The sequence below is a fragment of the Ixodes scapularis genome, unplaced genomic scaffold (genome assembly GCF_016920785.2).
Source record: "Ixodes scapularis isolate PalLabHiFi unplaced genomic scaffold, ASM1692078v2 PGA_scaffold0__279_contigs__length_252992795, whole genome shotgun sequence".
NCBI classification, from domain to species: Eukaryota; Metazoa; Arthropoda; class Arachnida; order Ixodida; family Ixodidae; genus Ixodes; species Ixodes scapularis.
The window spans coordinates 91,154,788-91,180,353 of NW_024609835.1; the positions used below are offsets into that span (position 1 = coordinate 91,154,788).

General features: G+C 42.8%; 1 protein-coding gene across 3 annotated transcripts; it reads right to left on the minus strand.

The window, feature by feature from the left end:
• Nucleotides 1–5,890: 5,890 nt before the first annotated feature.
• On the minus strand, nt 5,891–24,985 carry LOC8033959 (adhesive plaque matrix protein 2). Of its 3 annotated transcripts, none has more exons than XM_029978038.2 (8): nt 24,711–24,952; nt 22,009–22,173; nt 12,473–12,577; nt 11,624–11,699; nt 11,136–11,191; nt 8,494–8,581; nt 7,308–7,347; nt 5,891–6,068 (listed from the first exon to the last, which is right to left on the minus strand). In XM_029978038.2, exons 1-8 carry the CDS (start codon nt 24,826–24,828, stop codon nt 5,976–5,978), a joined length of 741 nt encoding a protein of 246 aa, XP_029833898.2. In that variant the 5' UTR covers nt 24,829–24,952; the 3' UTR covers nt 5,891–5,975. The 3 variants fall into 3 exon arrangements, with proteins under 3 accessions (XP_029833898.2, XP_029833900.2, XP_002407006.3); XM_029978040.4 differs by lacking the exon at nt 5,891–6,068 and adding an exon at nt 6,199–6,845 and having other exon boundaries at nt 24,711–24,985; XM_002406962.3 differs by lacking the exon at nt 5,891–6,068 and having other exon boundaries at nt 7,324–7,523.
• Between the last annotated feature and the right edge of the window lie 581 nt (nt 24,986–25,566).

Here is a 25,566-nt window from a genome sequence, read left to right on the forward strand (position 1 = left end):
CTATGAAGTGTCGTGCGAAGGCCGAAAGGACTTCTTCGTATTTCTGTATCCCGGATGCAGTTAGGTTGAATGACTGTAAAATATCGTCCCCTTTATCACCCATAAAGTATAAAAGAGAGGTCACCTGTTCTGACTCAGGTTTTGTGGAGAGACCACTGGTGACACGAAAACGTTCGAATCGGCGCGTCACTTGCAAAATTGTATTCCGTGGGAGGTTGGCACTGAAATGAGTTTGCGGTTGCCATCGTTCATCGGTCCTGTTTAGTCTTCGGTCCTTGCATATTTGACACCATGTGCTGTTTTCTATTAATGAATCGGAAAGCACCGGGTAGCCTTCTCTCTCAATGCCAAGTTTATTCTCACAAAAAAATATTGTCTTCCTTTTTGCCCCTCCAGTCTCAACTGCACAGGCGATATAGTCACCCTTTTCGCATTATTATACTGTAGACAGTGATTTTAACATTATGCTATTTTTAAGAGCTCAGTTATGTTGACTGCCACTAAAAGTATGTTATTTCACGGTATTTGGAGTTAAAATGGTTTACTCAACGGAACTAAAGTTACGGAAATTTGCTACAACGAACGAGAATGGAAGCCTAATTACAGGTTTGGGTTGAGCTAGTTTGTACGTTGTCACTGATGGTGGGGAGCAGCTTGAGCATTAAACAATTACACAGAAACAGGGCAAGACATACACATAAAGTTGACTATCGACTATTCTTTAGTAATTCTTCCTCACCTCTTGGTCTAGTTTCTTCCTCCTCCTCTTGACCACCACTACATGTTTATGAGATTTGCATTATTGCATACATTTCACACTGACATTCAGTACAACAAGAAATACATCACAAAAAGCAACATATAAAAATGGAATAAATTTAATAAGAAACTCGCATTAGGGAAGAACACATCGCAATACACTTCCACTACGAGTCCCTTGCATGATACCCTCACCATACACTCCTACTACGGGTCATCGGGCATCCACACATTGTAGACGTTGTTTTCTTTTTCAGAGCGCAGCTCTTAGGTGACCATTTCCGCGTTGAGTGGCGTCGGCGTCATCGGTGCCGTCATCGTTGCCGTCGTCGTCGCCGTAGCTGCCGGCGTCGCCGTCGGTGTAATTGAGCGCGTTGAATTATGGGGCGTAACTGCTTCCCCGCTAAATTTAGCGGGAAAACTAAAGTGGTGTTGAGGTAATGTGACGACAGTTTTGCCGCTGAATTTATCGGGAATTTGAATGCGGAGTGTTGCATTATGGGACGTCAGAGACCTGCACCCCAATTCAGTTTCCCCACTAAATTTAGCGGGGAATTGAATTGGTGTTGAGAATATGTGGCCTCAATTTTCTAGCTAAGTTTAAGGGGGAACCTGTGGGAGGTGCTGTGTTAACAGAGGAGGGGGAGAGTACGCAGGAGGAGAAGGGTAGGGTACAGAGGAAATGGATTTGAGGGTACGGCGGAGGAGGGGAATGCATGAAGCATGAGGAGGTGAGGCTACGGAGGTGGAGGGGGAAGGCTACGGAGGGGGAGAAGGGGATGATTCGGAAGAGAAAGAGGGGAGGATATGGCGGGAGAGGGTACGGACGAGGGAGAGGACACGGAAGAGAAGGAGGGTGCAGAACAAATATGTAAGGGGAGTGATATATATCCAGTGTGTTTGAGAGAACGGAGGTAAAATCGCTCCTGCGAAATCTACCCATCGCAGCAAAAAAAGGCTTGCGGCGTTTTGGTCCTGGGCCAGGGGCTCACATAGGAAAATGATTAAAAGCCGGAATAATTAAGTTGTTGATTATTTTTGCATAATTAACTTTTAGAGCGCAGCTCTTAGGCGCCCGTTTCCGGCTTGAGCGGCGTCGCCGTCGGCGTCGCCGTCGGCGTTACCGCGCGGTGCATTATCGGTAAATTTCCCCGCTAAATCTAGCGGAAAAATTTCCCCGCTAAATCTAGAGGGAAAATTTCCCCGGTAAATCTAGCGGAAAAATTTCCCCGCTAAATTTAGCGGAAAAAATTTTCCGGCTAGATCTAGCGGAAAAATTTTCTCGCTAAATCTAGCGACATAAATTTCTCCGCTAAATCTAGCGGTAAAATTTCCCCGCTAAATCTAGCGGAAAAATTTCCCCGCTAGATCTAGCAGAAAATTTTCCCCGCTAAATCTAGCGGAAAAAATTTCCCCGCTAAATCAAACGGAAAAATTTCTCCGCCAAATCTAGCGGGGAAATTTCCCCGCTAAATCTAGCGGAAAAAATTTCCCCGCTAAATCTAGCGGAAAAATTTCGCCGCTAAATCTAGCGGAATAAATTTCCCCGCTAAATCTAGCGGAACGATTCCCCCGGTAAATCTAGCGGAAAAATTTTCCCCGCTAAATCTAGTGGAAAAATTTCCCCGCCAAATCTAGCGGAGAAATTTCCCGCTAAATCTAGCGGAAAAAATTTCCCCGGAAAATCTAGCGGGGAAAATTTGGTCACGTGACCGGGGGGGGGGGGGGTCACGTGACCTGGGGAGTTACGTGACCCCCTCCAGAGGTCCCGTGACCTCGGAGGGGGTCACGTGACCCCCCCTCGAGAACACGGCGTCCTCAGTACCCTTCAGTCCTCCTCCTCAAGAGCTGCGCTCCAGTTCGGCGTTACAGGGAGTTGTAAACGGCTTTCACTTTTTTAATAATGTGTTTAGGGCATGGTTTAAACTAGAAAATTGGTCAGCACCATCGAAAAACATTAAATAAACAAATTGCAGAACGATAAAAGGCACGCGAAGCATTTTACGGCTTTCTAAAAAACCGCACAAAATCGACGGGTTTTTAAGCTTCGGTTTGCTATTGGAGCGCATCTCAGACCCGGCGGCACCGCGCCCCGTGGAGAGATAGTGCAACCAGCCTCTGCTGTGTCGCGCGATGACAGCGCAGCAGAGGTTGGTTGCACTATTTCGAAATCAAATAATGGACTTCCTTTCTCACGGGGCATCTCACCTGATCTCGCCCATCTCGCCGCAGAAGAATTCGTATTGGCCGCTTGCTTGCCCCTTGGCTCGACAGCCAGTTCGTTTGCCAGGAAAGAGAAGAGAAGGTTTTGCCGCGCTAGGGGCATTCCGGCAATCTTTTCTAGAATCTCCTGAGCCGTTAGCGCTGCGATTTGCGAAAACCTCTTCGAAACGACCGCGGCGGCCGCGGAAAGGGGATTCCCGGGCAGTTGGATGACGGGAAGGCATTCGCCGACCCCGGAACAGTGGTCATGTTCCACAGGGGATCCGTAGGTGGCGCGACCCCGTTCGGATCGTGTGCTCCATTCCGGATCTTTTCAACTGGTCCCGGTGCGCTCCCAAGCACCCAGTGAAATTCGCCATTAGGGTTTACAAGGTGTCGATTCAACAGCTCGCCTGCACTTCATCACTTCTTAAAAAACCGCTCTTCGCCGACGACGAGGTTTCAGTTTCATGTGGGCAAGCTTCTATTTCGAGTTTGTGTTGCTCTGCGATGAACGAGTCGGATTATGCATCTATCGAGGATTACATAATATCGCTCTTTCACTAGTAAGTGCACTGCAAGAATGCTTATGATAGTAGTCCTGCTTCCCTCTCCATCTCCCCAGTTTCTCGTGTTTTAATTTATGAGCTTTCATTGGCTTGAAAACAGTGTTAACTCTATTTAATTATTTGGTTTTTATTTTACAAAGAAGTATAAGTTTTGTAATTGTATCTAGAATAAGCTGTGTGTAATGATATTGGTTTAATAAACCTATGGGAGCGATTGAAAGCAATTTGGATGATCCGTGTTTGGGATTGATATGCGACGACCTACACAACGCAGATTTTCGCGACGTCCGGTCAATACGGAGTGGATGCACCGTAGAGTATTAGCCTGACATTGCGCCAACACTAGGTCGGGGCGAAACGACGGTACGCCAATACCTGCCGGATATCAAGAGATGGTGCATAACTGGGCATTTGGGTGATATGGGAACCGGCTTTTAACCGGTACCGGCACTGCACTGCCAAGTATCGTCATGCTGCTTGGGGACAGAGATGATGATATCTGACCATCGTCCTTTGAAGGCTTGTTTAAATTAATTTTGTTCTGCATCGCGTACAAGAGAGCTTTTGTGGCAAATCAGAGAGATGTCAAACTTCGGCAGGCTTCTGGGCTTTCTTTGGCACTTTTAACGCTCCAGTGGCTAGCCAGAGAAAAGCGAAACTTTGGTATGCCCCGAATCTCCAAATCAGAATTTACTTTAGCAGTTATGGCTTAAGTCTGGCACTTACGTCGCCCCTCCTGTGGCGGACCAGATAAAAGCTAAACGTCGACATGTCCGAAATCGTCAAATTAGGCGTTACTTTGGCAGTTATAGCTCAAGTATTGTACTTACTTTGGCACTCCTGTGGCGGACGAGAACAAATTCCAGGCTTTGGCATATCCGGGATCTCCAAATTAGGCGTTACTTTGGTAGCTATGGCTCAAGTATGGCATTCATTTTAACATTCGTGTGGCGGACCAGAAAAAAGGCAACCTTTGGCATTCCCGGAGTACCCAAATTAGGCGTTACCTTGACAGTTATGGCTCGAGTATGGCACTTTGCCGTTCTTCTGGCGGACAAGAAAAATCCGAACTTTGGCATTTCATAGGTTAGGGCTATAGTTAGGCAACGCACTTTGTCACTGACAGGCGCCATGGGGCAAAACCTAACTGAGCCCAAGTTAGGTTCTTTAGTTTGCCAAGTTGGACGTTTCTCTAGCGTGCTACCTGGGTAGGTTCAGTTCTAAATAGTTTGATTAGATAAACGAATACAAAACTTTCACAGCGGAGCTGTTTAGGGCTAGTTTCCCCAGATTCGTGCCCGGTACCAAACAAATGTCGTAAATGTCGACACAAAACTACATAAAACTCTGGACAGCTCTAGCAATCTATAAGCGACGGCGGCAACCAGACGACCAATCTGGTTGCTGTCATAACTCATAAAGGGCGGCAACCTTTCCAGCCTTCCCGTCAAGGTGCGCGATGGCCCGCTGGTCGCCGTCGTGTACGTCAACCCTCGACGCCCAATAGAGACATCGATCCATTCATGATGGACGTCTTCGGCTGGGTCATGCTCGACGACGACACGTCTGGCGTAGTCTGACGTAGTCTGGCGTAGTCTGACGTAGTCTGGCGTAGTCTGGCGCAGTCTGGCGTAGTCTGACGACACGTCTGGCGTCTGGCGCTGACATTGCACGCCAGGAGGCAAAAATTGTTAACTTCGTTTATGCTCAAGCGCTTCGGGCTTGCATGTGTGAACGAACTTACGGTGTCCACGACCAGGCATCGCATGTCTATGGACCTCATCTTGACAAAGAACGTGCCGGCCGTAAGCGTACACCCTATGGCAGTGTACCTCAGCGATCACAAGGCTATGGTCACTGTAGTTACGAAATAAATAACAACCCCATATCGTTTATATGTCTAATTCTGTAATCGTTCAAATAACCAATTACCCAATCACACCTTAATCATTACTTTTATAAATACTTCATTCCCCCCATAGTACAGCTTCGCTGGTCTTCCCTCTTCACCAGAGTAAAAAGGCTGACGGTTTTTTTTCAACACAATATCCGCAAGGCCGCTCACTACGTTGATTGCGTCAATAAAAAAAATAGAGTTGTATACAAACACGAAACGGTCTCATGATAATAAACTTATAATTAGTGCAGTTTCTGAAGTACGAGTTCTTTTCAGAATTTACTCGTCCCAGACAGGTTGTGAATGCATTTGCTTATCAAAGGCCAACTCAGTTGAAGGTACACATATTTAATTCCCCTCTAGACCCCCCCCCCCCCCCCCCCTAAAAGTAATGCAGGAAAAAAACAACTAAATATTGGATGACATGTATTATTCCTTGCATTGTCAAGAGGTATATGCCATGTTGATAATGTTTGTTTATGGATTGAAAAAATCAAAGCCTCAAGATACAGCGGGCATCTGTGTATTCTTGCGCCGAGCCTAAGGGCTTAGTCCTTGTCTCTCGCTGTCTTCGTCTCGTTGGGTACCAGGTCAAAGCATTTTGAAGCAGAAGTATTATACGTAGGCACCAAGACGAGAACCTACATAAAAGAGGCACACATCACCGTTCGAGACGGAATTGTATGTCTCATGATTTTAATGATTTCCTTGTCTGGCGGTTTGAGTGTAATATTGCTTAAACATCTGAACTGCTGGAGTAGTTAAAACATCTTTGTTGAAACTTCCTGAAACTTTTAATTTTACAAATATTTGGAGACCGTTCTTTGTTTTCCGGGGCTTGAAACTGCATCCGAATTCTACGCACGAGCATGGTTTTCCCAGCTTTTATCATCCGCATTTTGGCTCTGCCAGTCTTGCTCTGTAGCTCAGGCTGAAACATGGGCGCACCACCACCCTTTTTGAGTGCTTCAAAGGTTTCTAAACTTCAGTGACTTAGTAGGTTTTGATCCCGCCAGCAAGTATCTATTTGTAGTTACATGTGTTTCTTTACTAACAAGTTAAATTAGTAATTTAATTAAGGGCCTCGTTATCTGACACGCTATGCACTTCGCTAAATTCGCCCCCCAACAGGGACTAGAATGGCACAAAATGGTTTTTCTGTTTTACGTGCTTTTTTGCAGGGACAGTTTTGCCGGTGTTCGCGAACACATCCCGTTTAAGCTGCCCTTTGTGACTGCAAGTATGTTGATATCACTTATATTATTTTAGCTATTTGTAAATGAGGTGCGAAAAAAACTTTTGTTCTTTTAAGTTCGTCACAACTTGTCCTCATAGAGTGAGCGTTGTGTTAATAATTTACGAGATGCACGAAAAACGTCTTTTCATTTTTATAAATCTGCTGCCTGGTTGTCGTAGACCTACGAAAAAAAGTAAAGCGATAGTTACTTTCTGAATAATAGGGGATTAATAAAGACATTTAATGGCACATAGAAGATAGAATATTGCTTGTTTGCGATGTGCTAAAAGCCAGTGTTATAAATGTAATATAATGCAGGAAGTATATTTCAAGCGTCAGATTTCAATAACGAATTGATATATGCTCAAATAGTTAAAGATTTTGTTTTCAATTGAAGTATAAAAGGACTAAAAATAACTTAAGCTTTCACGAATCTCTTAAAAAAAGACCAATGCCAATGCAGTTTAAACTTAATATCGAGGAGCATATTTTTATAGCTGAAAGTTCTTTGAGCAATGCGTGCACGTTAATTTTATAAATGCCATTTGCAGAGAATGCTCCCTCGGACACACAGCAACGCATATAATTACTTTACGCTTCATTTTCTATCACAAGGGCGAATTTGTTTTTTTGATTTACTTACCTCATTAGCATTCTCATGCATGGCAATTTTGTTTTTTAGCCTGAAAGATAATACATGCATCTGTAAACCACTCGGGCGCATGGTTACGCACGTGAACGCGAGATAAAATAAGAAAATTTCAGACACGGCCCGTTTGTTGTCGCGTATAAGCGAGTTTGCCATGCTGAATCCGCGTTTACCAACACAGTATTTCGCTGCGGTAGCTTCTTTTCGAGTCTGGAACATCAAAGCAAATAATAAATGCTAAACAAAATCTCAAATAACAAGTGTGTGTATTGAGTATAGGGTCATAGCAATACCGTAAAAAAGTAACAGAACGTTTCTAAATTTGCTTTTTTATATGTCCGCAATATGTTTTACATCCGAACTAATATGTTCATTTCAGGATATTAAACTGCGTGGGAACACTATACGCTAACCACCAACGCAATGCTATTATAGCGTTGTTGGGCTTCTGACGTTGTGCGCTATTGTAAATAAAGATATCAAGTGCGAAGCAAAGATTGCAAAGAAATGCATCCGCCGAGAACTAAACTACGCGTTACCAAAAAACTTAGAGCCTATTAGGTTAAAATTCTAGCGGTAAGTTCATATGTTTATAACTCAAAGCTATCTGATTGAGGAGTTAGAAGCGCTCTTCGGGAAGCTTCAATGAGAAAATTGGCGTTGTTTTGGCAAAGAGCTCTATTCATCCCTCCATCTGTGCAGCCGCGGGCTAATTGGCCGCTATTTTCTCATTGAACAGTTCCGAAATCGGGCTCCAAGTTTAGACTTTGAATAGGTCAGATTCTGAAACTTTCAATTCCTAAGCCAACGGGTGCCGCTACAGTTGAACAGATCTTGGGGATTTGTGGGATACATAGGTAATTTATCTTTCAGTCGCGTAAAACTCTGCTTTGCTTTGCTTCGCTGACACCCTGTGGATTTAGTATTTGAAATAGGCACAGAAAAGTTTAGAATAAGTGAAATTCTGAGCGTCTAATTGTGCTGTAAAGTGAATCTAAGATGCGTCAAATTCCAGGAAAACATTTCTTTTTCACCAGTAGAATGCTGTCTGAACAGCATTCTACAGGTTAGAACTAGATTGATAGCGTGCTATTTTTTTCATAAGAAGCCAGTTTGAAGGATTATTACCAGATAAGCTCAGTTAAAAAGATATTCAAGTTGTGATCGAAAATGTTCTCACCTTTGAATGATAACGATGGCGACCGCCAAGCAGAGGACAATTAAAATGCCGAAGACGACTCCCACTACCACCGTATTCCTTATGGTAGCTGAAAGTTGTGAACAAGAAAAATTTATTTTGAGCAATCATGTTGAAATATTAAAAAAATAATTGGGACTATTCAAAATAAGAATCCAATGATCTCACAAAATTTTTTCCCACAACAATTCATTAGGAGCGAAATAAAAACGAACCACTTGGATATTATTGTACAGTTAATATGATGAATTTAGAGTACAAGGTTGACCACGATCCCATGCATTTCGACCGCCCCTAAATTGCGGGGAATAGGCGCGGATAGAGGTGGTCCCACTGGGTCTGTATCGCTGCCGCTTCTTTTATATATACGAAGCAGAAGCAAAACACCACTTCAGAGGTCTTTTCGCAAGTTTGCTTCTGGGAAGTACTGATGTCGTGTCGTGCCTTGTAAATAAATGTGACATGCACTAGAGCACCTCAACTCCTCGCGGCAGGAGCGAGAACGCATATCCTTCGATTTTCTTTTTTTATTCCTTTTTTGGAGCTTTTTTAATGCGAAAGCATTAACTGTCCCAAGGAGCGAGCCGACGTCATCAGTTTTGAAGCCGCGCCCAACGGCACCTTAAGTTCTTTCTCCAAAGTGAAGCCAGCTCCCAGCTGTGAAACCACGCGAAAAGCCTAGCGAAACGGGACCTAGTTTCCCCGACCACCCCCCCCCCCCCCCCAAAAAAAAAAAAAAAAAAAAAAAGCGGAGTAAATTTGATAGATTTCGGCTTCGGTCTCATTGGCTGGCGCAGGTCGTCGAGGCTTCCATTGGCCGCTGCGCGTCAGTTTCAACGACCGCCACTCCATTGCGCTGCGTGTCCGCGAGACAGGGGCTCCAGCGCTCCACGCCCAAGGTCAGCGCGCCGAGGACAGGGCGCACACTCGACCTTCGACGCAATGGACCTTTTCCACGTACCGACGGCACCAGGCGGTGGCCGCACGAACTAAAAATCGAGGAAGTGACCTACCTGCGCTACCAATCGATAATGAGAACTACGCTACCAGTTTCTTCGCTCTCTCAGCAGCGGCGCCTGCCCAACGCGACTTTAAAGAGGGGCATCCGTGGCGTCCACCCAAACGTCGTGTTTTCCTTTCCGTCGACGATCTTTTTTTGTGTAACACAATTACATATAAGCTCCAGTTACGTGTTCTATTCGCTGATATAGAGCCTCCTTCCGAATTTCTTCGATTTTTCGTTCCGACTTCCACCGCTTGGCATCGGGCGCTCGCGCGTGCACAGAACGGTTCTCGGAAAAGGTCCATTACGCAGCGCAGACGAAAGAAGGGAGTGAAAGAAGCGGCGCGCATGCTTTCGCACCCCCAACTCATGAGAAGTGATTAAGTGTACCTGAGCCTTTTTTGTACTTAGTCCTAACAATTTTCCGTGGTCTGCTCGCGTCCTTATTTTGTTACTATTATAGAGTAGAGCGTTTGTGGCGGTGGTAAACGAACGGTAGCGATCGCTCCAAAAATTTTGTTTTGCACCACACGTGTCCATTGTACTAACGAGTTATCGGTCGTAGGTTCATTTGTATTGCAGATTGTAAATTACTTTTTTCATAGTTTACTGTTCTTAAACTGTCTGTTTCTAAATAGCACCGACCGCGCAATAAAAAGAAAGACAAAAACGGAGACACTCAGAACTTCCATTATGAATCACAAACTCACCTAAGCTTCATTTTTAACAATACTTGACGCAATAATTTCCTTCATATTCCTCACTTCTTTTTTTTATTTTAATACGACAGTAGAAGCTACGAACCGTCTAGAGCGTCTCGTGGATTCGGTTTACTAGAACAGTGATGTTTACTTGGATATCCATGATTATTGAACAAACGGAACCTCACAGCCTATAGATTTGGCCTAAAGAAGGTAGTGGACAAATATATACCACGCTGAGTTTTTTTTATTATGCTTATAAGAGGAGCGGATTAGCACTGTTACCCACGCCTTTGTGCGTAAGATTGCCGCTGTCGGTTACAACCTTGCTCACAACGCTTCTCGTGGGTTAACATTACACCCGAATTGTTTACCTCCTGTTTGTTGGGCGCTTTGTTCAACAAGTTGACTAAAAGTAAAAAAAAAAACTAAGTAGGTAATAAAATCGTTCATAGAACGTAATGTTTTACTCTATTTTCTTCTGTTTACTGTGCATTTGGTCAGTAACCATTTTGCACCCGACTAGCCTCTAATGATACTCGTTTCAAATAAGCTTGAACTGAGCAAACGATTCTTACACATCTGTATTTAAAACAACATCCGAATGCTCAGAGGTGCTACTGTTGAACGCGATGGTTAACTTCGTTATTTTAAAGCTCGAATGACCTTTGCATGACTTGATAAGCTGTAAGAATTATAATGTCTTAAGAATACAGTTTTCTCAGAAGGAATGCATTTTAGGATGATAACCTTATAGAGAGTGCCTTGTGTGAGTTCTGGGTTTAAAGAGCGTAATGTTTTGAGTGCAAATTTCATTTAAACTTTTGTGTGACATGCGTGTTTTAAAACACTCACAAAATAAAAAAAAAACATAATTGGTAATATAAAATTATGTCGAATAAACATACGAAATTACTTACTCGCCATTATGACATCTTCAAGTTCACATAAAGGTCCTTTAAATCCGGGTTTGCACCTCAAAAAGAAATGAAACTCATCAAGAAACAATTTTGCACGATCCTACAAAGAACAGGGGAAAACTGAACTCGAAAATAACGTAAACCGGGTATTTGAAAACATGTCTCACGGACCTCAAAATCACTCGTTTATGTGTAAATAAATGATTATACACTACACATGTAATTAACAAAAAAAAAAAGAAAAAAAAACACTGAGCCCATTTGTCTTGCCAGCAAGAATAGCAATTCTATGCAGGATACTCGCACATGTAAAGCATTCGTTCAGAATGATTTAGTTAAATAGCTCAGACGACGTTCTTATGATATTCACACGATATATAAAACTTTCACCGCAGACTCTAAGCAATGTATCAAAACAAACACCAGGCAATTTAAAATAATTATCGCAAAGACATGGAGGAAGCAAGATTGCAATAAGTTAGACCTACCTGCAATGAAAAGGAGTTTTTTCGCTTAGCGTGCACTTGCCGCCGTTTTGGCAGGGATCTTTTTTTATGCAGTAGGCTGAAAAACATTTCAGACGTATAATTTTTATAGATGTTAATTTACGTAAAGCTCTACTTCCTCGACTTTCACGCATCCGAAAGTGATGAGCCCAAAGTGCAATAGGTATACTGTCAATCATTATGTCCTCACCTTATTCTGAACTTTGTAATCAAAAGCAGCTTCCGACAAGATAGATACCGGTGTGATATACGATTGTGTGTAAACATTTCATATAATTAAAAATGTCGGTTAGTTTTCAACGTACAACTTTGCGCCAATTAGAACACCACATTCACATTTATACCTTATATCGGTAAAACTTCACAATATATTTTTAACTCAAATGTGAAGGAGCTATTGCATTTTTCCAATATTGCTAAGGTAAAATAGCGCCCTTAAAGACCGATACATTTTCACAGAAATTTATTTCCTAGCTTGGCAGAGACTCTACAATTACATATAAGATCACTTCATTAAGTAAACCAATTCAAGAGAAATTACAACGTAGCGACCACGACAATATGATCACGAACAAACCTTAGTCGGTTTTTTCTTTTTTTTCTTTTAGTATTGAAAGACTGTAATCAAAACTACGGTAAATGATAAGTGTTAAATTTTGATGCTTTCTAGTACACTTCTGAAGTAAATCGCATAAAACCAAAAAAGTCGTGTTCGCGCTGAAAGTGTAGCGAAGTGTATACATAAAAAAAGCATTCGATTTGTTGGAGCAAACTCACGGCTGATGATTAACACTTATTTCGACTTGGATGAAATATAGAATTATTCCTTACGAATGCATTTGCTGCCTTCACTAACGAAGTGCGACTTTTTGCAGACGCATTCGTTTTCTAGACACTCTTCTCCCTCTTCTGTGCAATATTCTTGACATTCTTTCACTGCAAAATAGAAAGGCAAATATGTTTGAGCTTGTGGTATTAAAATAAGAATTTCGACTTTTCAAAATTGTTCTTTTAAAGTAACTTTCGTCTTTCTACGATCTAGTAGTAAAATTCTAGAAAAAGATGGCGACTTATAAATACCCTTTGCATAAAAAAAGTAAAATTTTAGAAGTGAAGTTTATGAAAAATTTTACGATCATTTACAGTAAAGCAACTTAAACAAAATTAAAACAAAATAAATTCGATTGAGACTTTTTAGTGTATATTCAACAATATGCAGATGGATGAACCATACTTGATCGAATGAAACAGTCTACGAAGTCGCCGCAAGACAAAATCTTTAATGGAGCCGGAATTTGAGCTACGGGGACTGCCAATATCCGGTCGGGTATGCTACATCCTCCGCCACTCCACCGTCTTTCAGGCGTTTTCTATCTGTATTATTAATGCACTGAAACAAAATATATCCAATAGAGGGTATTCTCGAAGCACACGACACCGCGTGGGACGCGGTACGACGCGTGCTTGCACGTGGTTCGTTGTCGTTGTGCTCCAGAATTCCTATCACTGTTTGTCTCGTCGGGGTACATGTATTAGTTCTTGTTTATAAGCTATAGAGACACGGTATTATGATCTGCTGGAATCAAGAGCCAATTTTGTATATATTATGGGAACTGTGATCATCCTAAGTGATGGAAAGTGACAGCATGAACACGATAAGAAGGTGTAATCTAAAAGACCATAAATCAATGTAGGAACTGACCTTGAATTTTTTTTAACCCAAAAAATTCCAACAATACCTGCTAGAATGTAGTAAGAAGTTTTACCAAACGCCGAGGGAACAAATTTGATGGGATCTTCTCAGTTTTGTGTCTGAAGTGAGAGAGAGCTTATATACATCATTCCCATGGTTCATTATTGCTATAGATTATTTTACCAAACGTTGGTGGTCATCTTTTTTTTTTTGTAAGGACTATTGAGGTATAGTGCCACAAAGGCAGACAATTATTACACTCAATTATATGTCAATACTTCAGAGTAGGGACCTTTGTTTTTGACAAAGCGTTTGTGTTCGGTGAGACGATGGTTGAGATAGCGGTTGGTCTCTCCTATGTAGCATAAACCAAAATCGAACGGCATCGTTTATATTAGTCCTCACTCGCAACTGACTTTTTTTCTTTCTACGTTTATTAGTGCAGCCGGCTCTGGCGGAAGCAAAAGGAGTCATTCAACTCAGTTTGTAACAATTTCTGAACACTGTTATAACACCATACCTCTTGCGAGTGAATCCAAGATTATGATAAATTCGATAAAAAACGTAAAAACGACGGTGTTCGTGGGTTTAAAGGCCCGACCACACTAGCGTCGCGGAGGCCTGCCTCCCGCCTCAGGCCGCCGCGAGCTGGTGGCCTAAACCAGTTTTGGCCCTCAGCGGCTCACCGGTCGGCGATGTCCAGGCAACCAGCCGTGCGCGGTTGAGGACGTGCCGTTTCTTGCCGCAGAAGAAAGGATTCGATGGGAGGTGGTGTAGATAGTGACGTTGCGATGCCCTGGCAACGCGCAAGCCTTTTCTCCGCGCGTCTTTTTTTGTTTTACGTTGCAAAGGAAGCTAGCGTAATTTAATTTCGTCTGCCATCCATATTTCTCCCAGTGTTTTTTTTTTAGCATAGAATTTCCTTGACACTGCGCGACGTTTCTCCTTTCTGTATGACAGGGCGGAGCTAGACTACCTAGATAAGGACGCTAGGAGCAACCGTTGAGAAATTATCGGAGGTTAATCCGGTATTACAGGCGAGTTTCTCAATGGCACTCGTTGCATGTCGCCGGCGTTGTGACGAATGTCGCATTTATTTGATGACACTCTCGAAAGTAGCCTTCATCTTTGGCGCGCAGCCGAGGCAGCAAAGCCCTGGCCCGTCCCTGGGTGTTTCGGTAGTACCAACTCGGCCGGACCCGGAACCTGCGCCTCCCTCCCTTCAGAGCGCGGCGATGTCGCAAGATCAACGAGCAGGCCAGTGGTGGATCCAAGGGGGGGGGGGGGGGGGGGCGACGGGGGTGGCCCCCCCCCCCCAAACCAAGCAGACCCCCCCACCCTCCCCCTTTCTTGGAGGGCAATATGACATGGGTGGACCCCCCGGTGCTCACGAAAAAATGGGAGAAAAGCATCCTTACAAATGTTCCCCCCTACCCCCCCCCCCCCCCCCCCCCCCCAAACGGAGTTCTGGATCCGCCCCTGGAGCAGGTTAGGATGATAACATCCACGCTGACAACCAGATCATCATCGACACCTGCAATGTAGACAGCGAGTGCGGTTTCGACGCCGATATATACGAAAGTTAAGTAGAAACGGAAAAACACAATTACGAAGAGGAGACGACGAAAGCGCGGGAAATCCGGCCGAGGCACTCACGCAATCTTAAGGACGCCAGTGCCAGTGCTGTCACGCGACGCCCGCAAAACGGAGGCCAATGTGCCCCTGGCGCTGGGACGACGGACGGCAGTGCCGCCCAGCGGCACAGACCGGCCGCGCCGTCGCCGTTAGTGTGGCCAGGCCCTAAGAATGCCCTGTCACTTTTTCTAAACGGAAACGATGCACAGATGTTTGCTGGTCCTCATCTTCGTTAAGAAAACATGTCATGGTATTCCTAAACCAACGAAGCGCGGGGTTCTTCTGTTTTTATGCCAGATTTTTTTTTTAATAATATTGCTTCAATCGAAACAAGTATGGTGTTAGGACAGTGCTTTCAAATGGTTATAAATTGAGACGAATGACTTCATTTGCTTCCGCCAAAGCCGGTTGCACTAAGAAACGCTGAAAAAACAAAAAACAAAAAAAACAGTTGTGCCGGGAACAGGATAGAAGATCCTGTTTGACTGATGTTTATGCTACATAGGACGGACCATGCGCTGTCTGAACGATCGTCTCACCGAACACAAACGCTGTGTCGAAAACAAGGATCTGTATTCTGAACTATCAAAACATCTAATTGAGTGTATTAATTGTGTGCCTTTGTGGTCTCAGCCCCAATAGTCCTAACAGAAAACGACGATCGAAGAGGTTGGTAAAGGAATCTTAACTATCATTAAGCATGGACATTCTTAAATAAGCCCTCTCTCACTTTAGACACAAAATTGAAAAGAAGTTTTATCTCTCGGCGTTCGGTAACACTTATCCACGTCCTAGCAGGTATTGTTGGGAATTTCATGGTTAAAAGTTCTTTCAAGGACAGTTCGTTTTTCTGTATTTTTGTCTTTTAGATTACTTTTTTATATTGTTTGTACCGTCAGCAATACACTGGGCGCGTTTGAGTGCTTCTAGATCAAACTCTGAGACGTGGTTTACATTTGGTCAATGCCTTTGTGATCATTTACATAAAAAAAAAAGTTTCTGTAATGTGCTGTTCAGCGGAGGTCACTGCTTCTCAATCCTTTTATACAAAAGTTTCTTTGTTGTTTTGTTTCCAAATGGTGGTCACTGTCTCTCTGTTTATTGTGGAAAACATGTTTTATATTTTCTTTTCCCCTTTGTCTTTCTCTCTTTCACTTCTATTTTTGTGGAGCTTGAAAACTATATAATGAAAATCGTTTGTAAACAAAATAATCATCTGTATTTCAGGTTTTCTATTTGTCCGTCCTTTCTCATCCAAGTCTGTGTGTGTGGAAGGGAAGGGGGGGGGGGGGGTTAGCCAATGACGTTCAACCAGCACCGGGTCGTTTGTTCCCTAACGTTCTTTTTGTCAAAAGCATTTTTATTCCAGAATTACGAAGCATTTTTAAAAACTACTCATCAATGTGATTATATGCCATAGCTCGAACCTTTCTAGCATTACTCTGCAAAGTACCCGAAACAAATAGTGCGAAGCTTATTTTTTTTTTTTTAGGAATTGGGGAAAGGGGGTTCCTTGGGATTTCATTGGTTTCGCATCTCTCGCCGGAAACGTTTATATATGACAAAAGTGAAAGCGAATGGACCGAGGCAGCAGCTCTTAAACTGGCAGGAGAAAATAGTCCACTGTCTCGATCCAACTTCTCGTGAGAACACACCGGATACATCAAGCCTTTCAAGCGAGAAAGCGAAACTTAAGACGTGCCCTTAAAACGTCCTATCAAGAAATAAAATGAAAAGTATACATGGAACTGATTGGGTTTTATTAGGAATACATCTAAATGATCAAGACAAAATAGATATAAAACGATGTGTAACATACTAATTACAACCGTGTAAAAAAATCAATTGATTGCAACGTAATTTGCCGAGTAGACAATGTACTAAATTTAAGGAAAGCGCCAGGGAAACACTTTGTATGACGTAATATGTGAAAATAAAGTCCTTAATGAATGTATTCTTTTTAACAAAACAAATGCAGGGAGCTTGACTCTTTGCCGACTGCTAGCAAGTTCAGCCAGCATAATTCGCGTACGCACTAAGCTCAATGACATCATATGCTTAATGCGAACTACAAAAGGCTAGAACTTGCTTATGCGATAGTTTGTCTGCTATACTGGGTGACAACTTTTTGTGGCATTTCCGGGAAGGGGAGGGGAGACGGCGCACAGCTTTATTCAGCGCTCAAAATGGGAGAGGAAACGCGTGTCTCTACCTTCCAATGCATTGCCAAGAAAAGTCGCCGCGGACTATAACCAGTTATTGCTTACAAAAAGAAACAACAATAACAAGAAATATATAACAGCATTGTTCGAAAGGACTAACTAACCCAAAGTCGGGTACAATTTTTGAACGTTGCATCAATCATAAACATGCTCGCGCTACTAGGTTTCCGCAAACGTTGGAAAGAGCTCGGCAAATGCGGGTCTGAAATATTAGGAACGGGCGAATCGCGGTTCGAATCGAACAGCCCCGCCTCATTCATGGCCTTCACAGTGCTGGGAAAAACCACCGACACACGGAGTCTCTCTCTGCAGTGTTGAAGCTCAGAATGTCGTTGTGCAATGCAAGTGGGACCGTTATTCGCCAGCGTACAAGACTTCCTTTCCTTAAATTTAAAGAGCAGTCGACAGCCTAGCGTTCTTTATCCTTTTTGCGCGTACGCTATCATCCGCTAAACCGATTACAAAGTGCAGTGAATATGCCTTGAACCCGAGGGTTTTGTTGGTGATCGTACGCTAATACAGTTCCTTACAGCTTAAGAAGAAATACAAAAAAAAAAAAAAAACATAGGGCGTGGCCTTCTATGTTCACGCTTCGTGATTGGTTCTTGGGCGCTGTCATTGGCTAAAGCCGCAGTCTGGCTGCTGAGCGATAATAATATTCTTGCAAGACTCCACGCCCTGCGTTTCTTTCAGCAGTCAGTGACCGTTAGCGAGGTGCGGGACCAAAAGCGTCGCTTCGGTCGCAATTCGGGTTTGGCCATACACTCACTCTGACGTTGTTGTTTGGATTAATTGTTTTAGAGTGCAGTTCTTAGGCGCCCGTTTCCGGCTCGAGAGGCGTCGGCGTCGCCGTCAACGTAAATGCGCGGTGCATTATGGGTAAATTTCACCGCTAATTTAGCAGAAAAATTTCCCCGCTAAATCTAGCGGAAACATTTCCCCGCCAGATCTAGCGGAAAAGTTTAACTGCTTAATCTAGCGAAAAAATTTCCCCGCTAAATTTAGCGAAAAAATTTTCCCGCTTGGAAAAATGTCTCTGGGGCGTCACGTGACCCCCTACCCCACCCCCGAGGTCACGTGACCCCCCTGAGGTCGCATGACCCCCCCCCCCCCCCCCCTCTGTACCCTTCCCTACTCCTCCTCAAGAGCTGCGCTCTAATTCGGCATTACAGGGAGTTGTAAACGGCTTCCATTTTTTTTTTCTTTTTTCGATGGAAATTAGCCTACTTTCAGTTTCTTAAACGTGACGATGTTGGTTGAAAACTGTTGACCAACGTCACCACAGTTTGTTGACGAGTGGTGACCAACATCGTCCCTTTGTTACCGACTATTGCCAACTGGCAAAAAACCGCATAATAATTTTCCTTTTGTTTAACAGTAACAGGTTCCATCACCTGTTTTTTAATTTTTTTTTTACCGATTGATCTGACAATAGTCTTCAAGCTCGAAACTACGGGGCCATCTAGTGAAAAAATAAGACAACGAGGAGAAAAAAAAAAAGAAGCAATTTGTAGCGCAAATACGCGACGACAAAGAGGACGTTTTACCCAGGTTTTTGGGGCGAAAAATACGAATGAGTGTTTTTCTTTTGCCACTAATATACTGCGGTAGGTGATTGTTTTACTTGAGGCTATCGTGTGTGCAGATAATATTGACATTTCATAGTGATCCGTAGAGGTTACGCAAGGAAGCCTCCTTCTGACTTTCACCTGGTGTTGCTCACGGGCAGCAGATCTATAACTTGCAATGTTACCACAATTTTTTTTTATTTCAGCTTTCTTTTTTTAATCGATCTTGTCAAACATTAATATAAAATGTATGTTTTAAGCACTTTTCGTATATCTCGCAAGTAAAATGTTAAAAATACAATCACTCCAAGCTTGCATTGTTATTTTTACACACACCATCGAGCTGTAGTTTGTAACTGAGGATAAATGGTCAATATGTCAATATTTTTGCAACTCATGACGTGACTGTGAGGCGAATTCTAATCGTCGCGCAACAAGCGGAAGCCATAAGGGGGCGAAACCGAATGTGTTTCAGCGCTAGTGGCCTTTGAATTAAGTTTATTTATTTATTTGAGAATACTGCCGGCCGATTTTGGAGGGCCAATGCATGATAGACCACATCAGAAACCACCAATGGGTCGAATGAACAAACAACAATTAACATGTAGCTTAGTCATCGGTGACAGTAAACAATTCACCAACTGCACTCGCAAATAAAGCGGTAGAAGCAATCGCCATCACACTTGGTGGCAGCTCATTCCACTCACAAACAGAACGAGGAGAAAAGCAGTATTTAAAAACAACTTTTCTACAGCGCAACTCAGAGAGCAAATTTTCGTGCTCCTGCCTTGTATCATGACTCGCGTTATACTGAACATAATCAGAAAATTTTAAACCAGCTTTATTATGAATTATATTATGCGAAAATTTTCAAATGCTTTACTTTACTCCGACATGAAAATATAGACACTCCGGAGGCGGTCTACAACGGTGACATGTGTGAATCTTTGCCGTATGAGTTGTGAATAAACCTAAGCGATTTTTTGAAGGCCTTCCAATTGTCAATGAGCGATTGCGAGTGCGGGTCCCATAAAACATCAGCATATTTTAGCAAAGGACGAATCAGCGATTTATAGACCGTCAGCGCAGGAATACAGTGACACATTTTCTTACGTAGCGACCGCAATTTACTTGACGCATTTGTGACAGTCTGCTCAATATGACTAGCCCAGCTTAAGTTGGACGTGATAGTTACTTCCACATACTTGTATTCATTAACTACTTCTAGGGCATTTGAATGGATGAAATAAGAAAAAAAAAGATAGACACCTTCTTCAGTGTAAGTGACATCTGCACACATTTGTTGACATTCAGATACATTTGCCATTTTTCACACCAAAATGAAACCACCATTTGAATACTCTCCTCGAAGCGCTTTTTTGATTAGATACACAAGATATATTTGAAAACGATACACAATCAGGAAAAAAACCCCAAAAAACTGGCATTGCATCGAGTGCTTATCAGCTCGCAGGTCATTGATAAAAACCAAAAATAGCAACGGCCCGAGTACCGAAAGCGTTAGGAATTCTATCCGGGCCACTCGAATTTCTAGTGTCTAATTGCAAAAGACTGTTAAAGATACCTTTTGTAGAAACCAGCAAGTCACTGATTCCAGAACTGACATGTTTAAATGAAGGCAGCATACAGTTATCAACCGTGAAGACAGAAGAGAAAAAAAATAATTAAGCTCACTTGCTATGCTCACTTCATCGGCAAATGTCTCCCCGGTATTAATAAGCTCCTTAATCATCATACTTTTCTTTTGTCACATGAACCAAGAACATTTTTTTGGATTTTCTATGAAAAAGTTGTGCATCGTGGCTTTAAAGTAACGATATTTAGATGTGCGCACAAGAGTCCGTAGCTCCTGGCGAGGTTGAAAGGAGGTTTAAAATAAAACATCAAGTCTAACACCTGAAACTGGACATGACGTTTCACATTCCTAATTTTAGGTAAAATATTTTAGTATTTTTATTTTATTTCGCTCGCACAATAGAACACAAAACATGATGCTTCGAGTGGTTTGTTAGAACGCAGGCGCACAAGAAATAACCAAAGTTTCCAAGAAAAAATCTCCCACTTTTTTCAATAATTGCTTATCAAAGAGAAAACAATGGTTGGTCTAGTCACCTAGGAGAACGTGGGGAACTTAAAAATATGGGAAGAATAGATTTATTAAAAGACGCAAAGAAAAATGCAGCAAATTATTTTCCTGACACGCTTACGCCATATACTTCCTGAAGAACCAATACCAGTGCGACGTGATATTGAGCCTGCTAAGATTTCTTGTAGGTCAATTTATCAGGTAGTTGTTTAAATAAATACCCACTGCAACATCACCATGACCGTTTTTTTTCTTCGCTAGATCACGTGAATGTTAATGCTAAATCAGCTGCGGCGGTTTTAACATAAATTTACAGGCGCGTAAATTGGACCTAACTGAATCGTTATCATGATGATAATGTTATATTTTGAGTTTACAGGTTCTGAACTTGTCATTTAAAATTCTGGCCACATGAGAGTAGAAATACCTCATTATTGCCGTCTGTAAATTAAAAAATCTAATTCAAGGAACGCTCATTGCTAGAAGCGGTGATGTGCGGTGAAGATAAAATATATGTTGAATTTGGTTGCGTGTATGCTTTAGAGTGACTGATAAAGATGTGAACAATTATTAGAATATTCTTCTGATGGAACATGCCATGTACTGCGTGAAAAATAATTCGTTCAAAAATCCTTTTCTAAAAAATCGTGACAAATTACCTATCCGATTGGTGGAGGGATGGCATAATGAAAGCGCCGCTACTACACTCCTCCAATAAAAAATTTGGTTATAAAAAAGCTGAAAACTTCTAGATTTAATGTGAGACTAATATACTTTTCAAATTTAAGTAAAAAAGAAGGCACTGGTTTAGATCGAAAATGAGGCTTTTAATGGCAAATTCACACAGAAGGCCAGCGCGCTATATCATGTTGTGATATTTTGCTTTATGGTACGTCATCAACATTTGCTGGATGTCCCAATACCGTTTCCTTGTGTTGGAAAAGTCTGCATCTCTCTTAACAACAAATAAGACGTGTAATAGAGTATCTTCATTCTCGTTGTGGCCGTTACAAACATTGCAAATCATACACTCGCTAAAATCACGTTGATCTTCAATGAATTCACAATACCGCATATAGTTTATACATATTGAAAACAATGAGAGTACAGTAAGGAGTGAGATGTGTTCATATTGTACTTACGTTCACATATCTCTATTGTTAGATCTCCTTTTTTGTAGCTCATATACTCCCTATATTGTCCCACGCAAGCAAGTTTATAGCCATTTTCACTGTCCTTTTGACATTCGAGTTTTCCTTCAAATATTTCAGCCTCATCCTTGAAGTCGGTTAAACATCGATCTTCCTCTGGAAAAAGACACACAAAATAATACACACAATGAAAACTAAGTTGAAAGAACCTGAGACTGGTGAAGAAGCGAAAGATCAATACGTAGAGGGCATAGAAAATAGACAGTACGACGTCTCACCGACGTCGTCCTCTCTATTTTTGCTCCTTATATGTATTAATGTTTATTTTCGTCCCCATTCTCAGGTTAATTCAACATGATTAATATTCACCAGCTCGCCTGCACCCTTAATATATTTGCACACAATGAAAAACAACAAAGCGCAAATTTTATTAGTAACTCTTTTATTCTAAGTTTTGCGTTTTTCATAGTTTAATCAATCGTCGTGTAAGATCACTAATAAAATTAAATACAAAAAATACTGGAGGAAATTTTCATGGATTCTTAGGGAATGTGTTAGCATGACTCTTGGATACGCCACACCTGCCCTCTTTTGGGGAAGGCTAATGCTGACCCCTTCACTTTTTTCTTTCGGCTTTCTCTCTTGCTTCCTCTATTTTTTGCTGCCTCCTTTTGGCCTCGTTACGGGGTCAGTGCAATCATTTTGCAAAAAAGGCGTCTGAGGCGTTTTTCAAGGAGTATGCTTGCGTATTCCCCAAGAACCCATGAATAGACCTTTCTGTAATTTTTTTCACGCTTTTTTGTACTCCGCCTGTCAGGGTAGGTCGACGCCCTTGAATACAGTCATCCATATTACTCGCGGAAAGAACCACACCCATATCACTAGTGGAAGGAACCGCATCCATATTACTCGTCGAATGAACCGCATCCATCGCTTTAACTACGCGCACACATCACAGCCCACACACCGCTACTACGGGAACTCAGAGCAAAGAAAAACCGACGACAGCAGATCGGCCTCTGAGCTCGCCCGCCTTCTACCGCGCCGCGGCGCAACACCTCTTAGAAAACAAAGCCGTAGTGCTAATTGAGATGGCATCATCAGAGGAGGCCAACGTTGGCACAAATTAGACCCGACGATTGCGTCAACGTTAGGCTCAAACTTGACTTGAAGCCGAGCGCTGTCACAGCACTTATTTCCAATCTGTGTCCAGCGTTAGCCCTCTCTGATTAAGCCATTTCGTTCAGCACTACGGCTTTGTCATCTAGGAAGTGTTGCGCGGCGCCTCCCTTATGACTCCTCTCCAGCTGTGCGCATTACTTTGGCGAAGACGAAAGGGCTCGTTTTGATGAAGACCTGGAGGTGTCTGTCAGTTTGTCAGTGTTGGGGTGAGAGGGAGATGTTGACGCGTGCTTACGTCAGCGCTTCGGAACAATGGGAGCGTCGCACGCGACAACTGTCAAACAAAAGAAACAGAAGTGTTTTCATCAAAACGAGCGTTCTAATGCTACCGCGTCAAGAGAGTTATATCCTTCAACCCAGGTGAAGCCGGAACAAAGTAGTTGTTTTCGTGTGCATTATTCGAAATCAGGGAGTCTCTTTCATTCTGGGAAGTTCTCATCAGAAAATTGGAGGCAAACACAAACCTCAATACGTGAAACCGAATAGTGTTTTCTGCCGGAAGCGGCAAAATTAAAACTTTTTTTAACATTAATATGTCAGGATTCTTTGAGAACGTGGACGAAGGGGGCCGAAGCACCCGCCGAGAGGAAACGACTCGCAGCCTGGTTGCGAGGGTGGACGATGACTGACCGGGGCGGCGTGCGCTCCACGGTGTTTATTGGCGAGGTGACCAATGTTGCCCGCCGAGCCTGGCGGCCACAGACGGGTGGACTAGAGGGGTCGCTACATACTTGTCACACAATATCTTTAAAAATTTTGTCATTACTTGAGAAATATATAATTCCCCATTGATATCCTTGTTCCAACCGCTAGTGCCTAGTTCTGGCGGCGACTTGGATTTCGATTGTTTGTGTTATGTTTTCGTGAATAAGGAAAAACCCCTAAAACAGTGATTTATTTCTCCCTCGATAACCCTTACATTATAACCCTCTGTGCTGAGTGCGAGATACGAGCAATAGTCGGCAGAACTCTGGTACTGTTTGCAGTCATTAAAAGAGCTGTTGTGAATCGCCTGTCACTGCGATGACCTATCTGCCTATCACTACCCACAAGGTTCCTGTGGCACATCCCACCCGAGTATTCCCATTTTTTCCCCAGATGGCCCTGCACTCTAAGAATAATAATAAAAAAGTCGCTTAGTTTCTATCTCTGAATGCAGAGACAGGGGAATTGATGTGATCTAGGAAAGTGTGAGAATATAAAGATGACGGATGGTGTGTGTGTGGGGGGAGCGGGGGGGGGGGGGGGGGGGGGGAGCTCGAAAAAGTCATTTCCGTCAGAGCAATGCGAATTATAATTTGTCCGCTCATTTTCCTGGAACAAGATGTGTTTTTTTTAATCCTCTCGTTCGCTGGATGTCCTGCATAGATCGTACCGCTTGATTACAACTGTGTTCTGCCAGTAAGGAGAGACGCAGTTGTCCTTTTTAAGTTGTAATTATCCCACAAATCACGGACTGGATGGCCGGCACACATAAACTGTGATAAAATGAGTAAAAAAAAGTTTCTCACCATTCAAATCGGTGCTCTTATCTTCGAGTTGTGCTTGTGGCACTTGAGGCGGTAAGTCTGAAGAACCGCTTACGTTGACTACACCAACGGTGCAAATTATTAACATTAGTGGGATCATATTCTGCTAGCTTTTGTGAGCGTTTCTTTCTAAATCAAGTATAGAGAACAGTGTGGAGTGCGTAGCCGCAGTCGGTTATCTCTAGCCGTCTCACGGTCTTGTCTGTTGGCGGACGACAATGCGGGCGTCGCTTATCGGGATATCGTTGAAAGTCTATACGATGGTAGCTGCGCGTTACGGTGACAGATAATTCTCGGAAACGAGCAACACGCCGGAGAAGAAGAAAAGAAAAAAACATTATTTTTTATCCAGGTTGTGGTCCATTAGCGAAAAGTCCTGATTTTTTTATCGTTAGCCACTTTTGATAAAAAAAGACAGCCTTGGTATGAGAATACTATCTTGCAGTCAAGAAGCTTCACAGAGAAAACTATACTACATAAACTTGCTTGCAAACAAAAACAAACAATGCAAATATTAAAATAATTTTTACTGGGTGCGTGCTTCTGATGTGGCCAACTGCACGTTATGTCGAATTTAGGTACCTTTGCTTTTCTTGAATGAAGGATATCTTCCTCCGATTAAATTGCGGCGAACCCTAAAGCGAGTAGCTATGTACAAATCCTTTGTCGCCTTCTCCGTTCTTCTCACGACCTTCCATCGTAGCAGAAAGAGCCCGCCTTGCTTCTCTACCCGCAGTTAAAGGTTGGTCTCTCTGCCCCCGCTCTCTCTCTCTCAGGTGTTTCTTTGGAACGTTGAGCACGGTCGTACGCCCAACGTCGCCGCTCCTGTACAGCTATC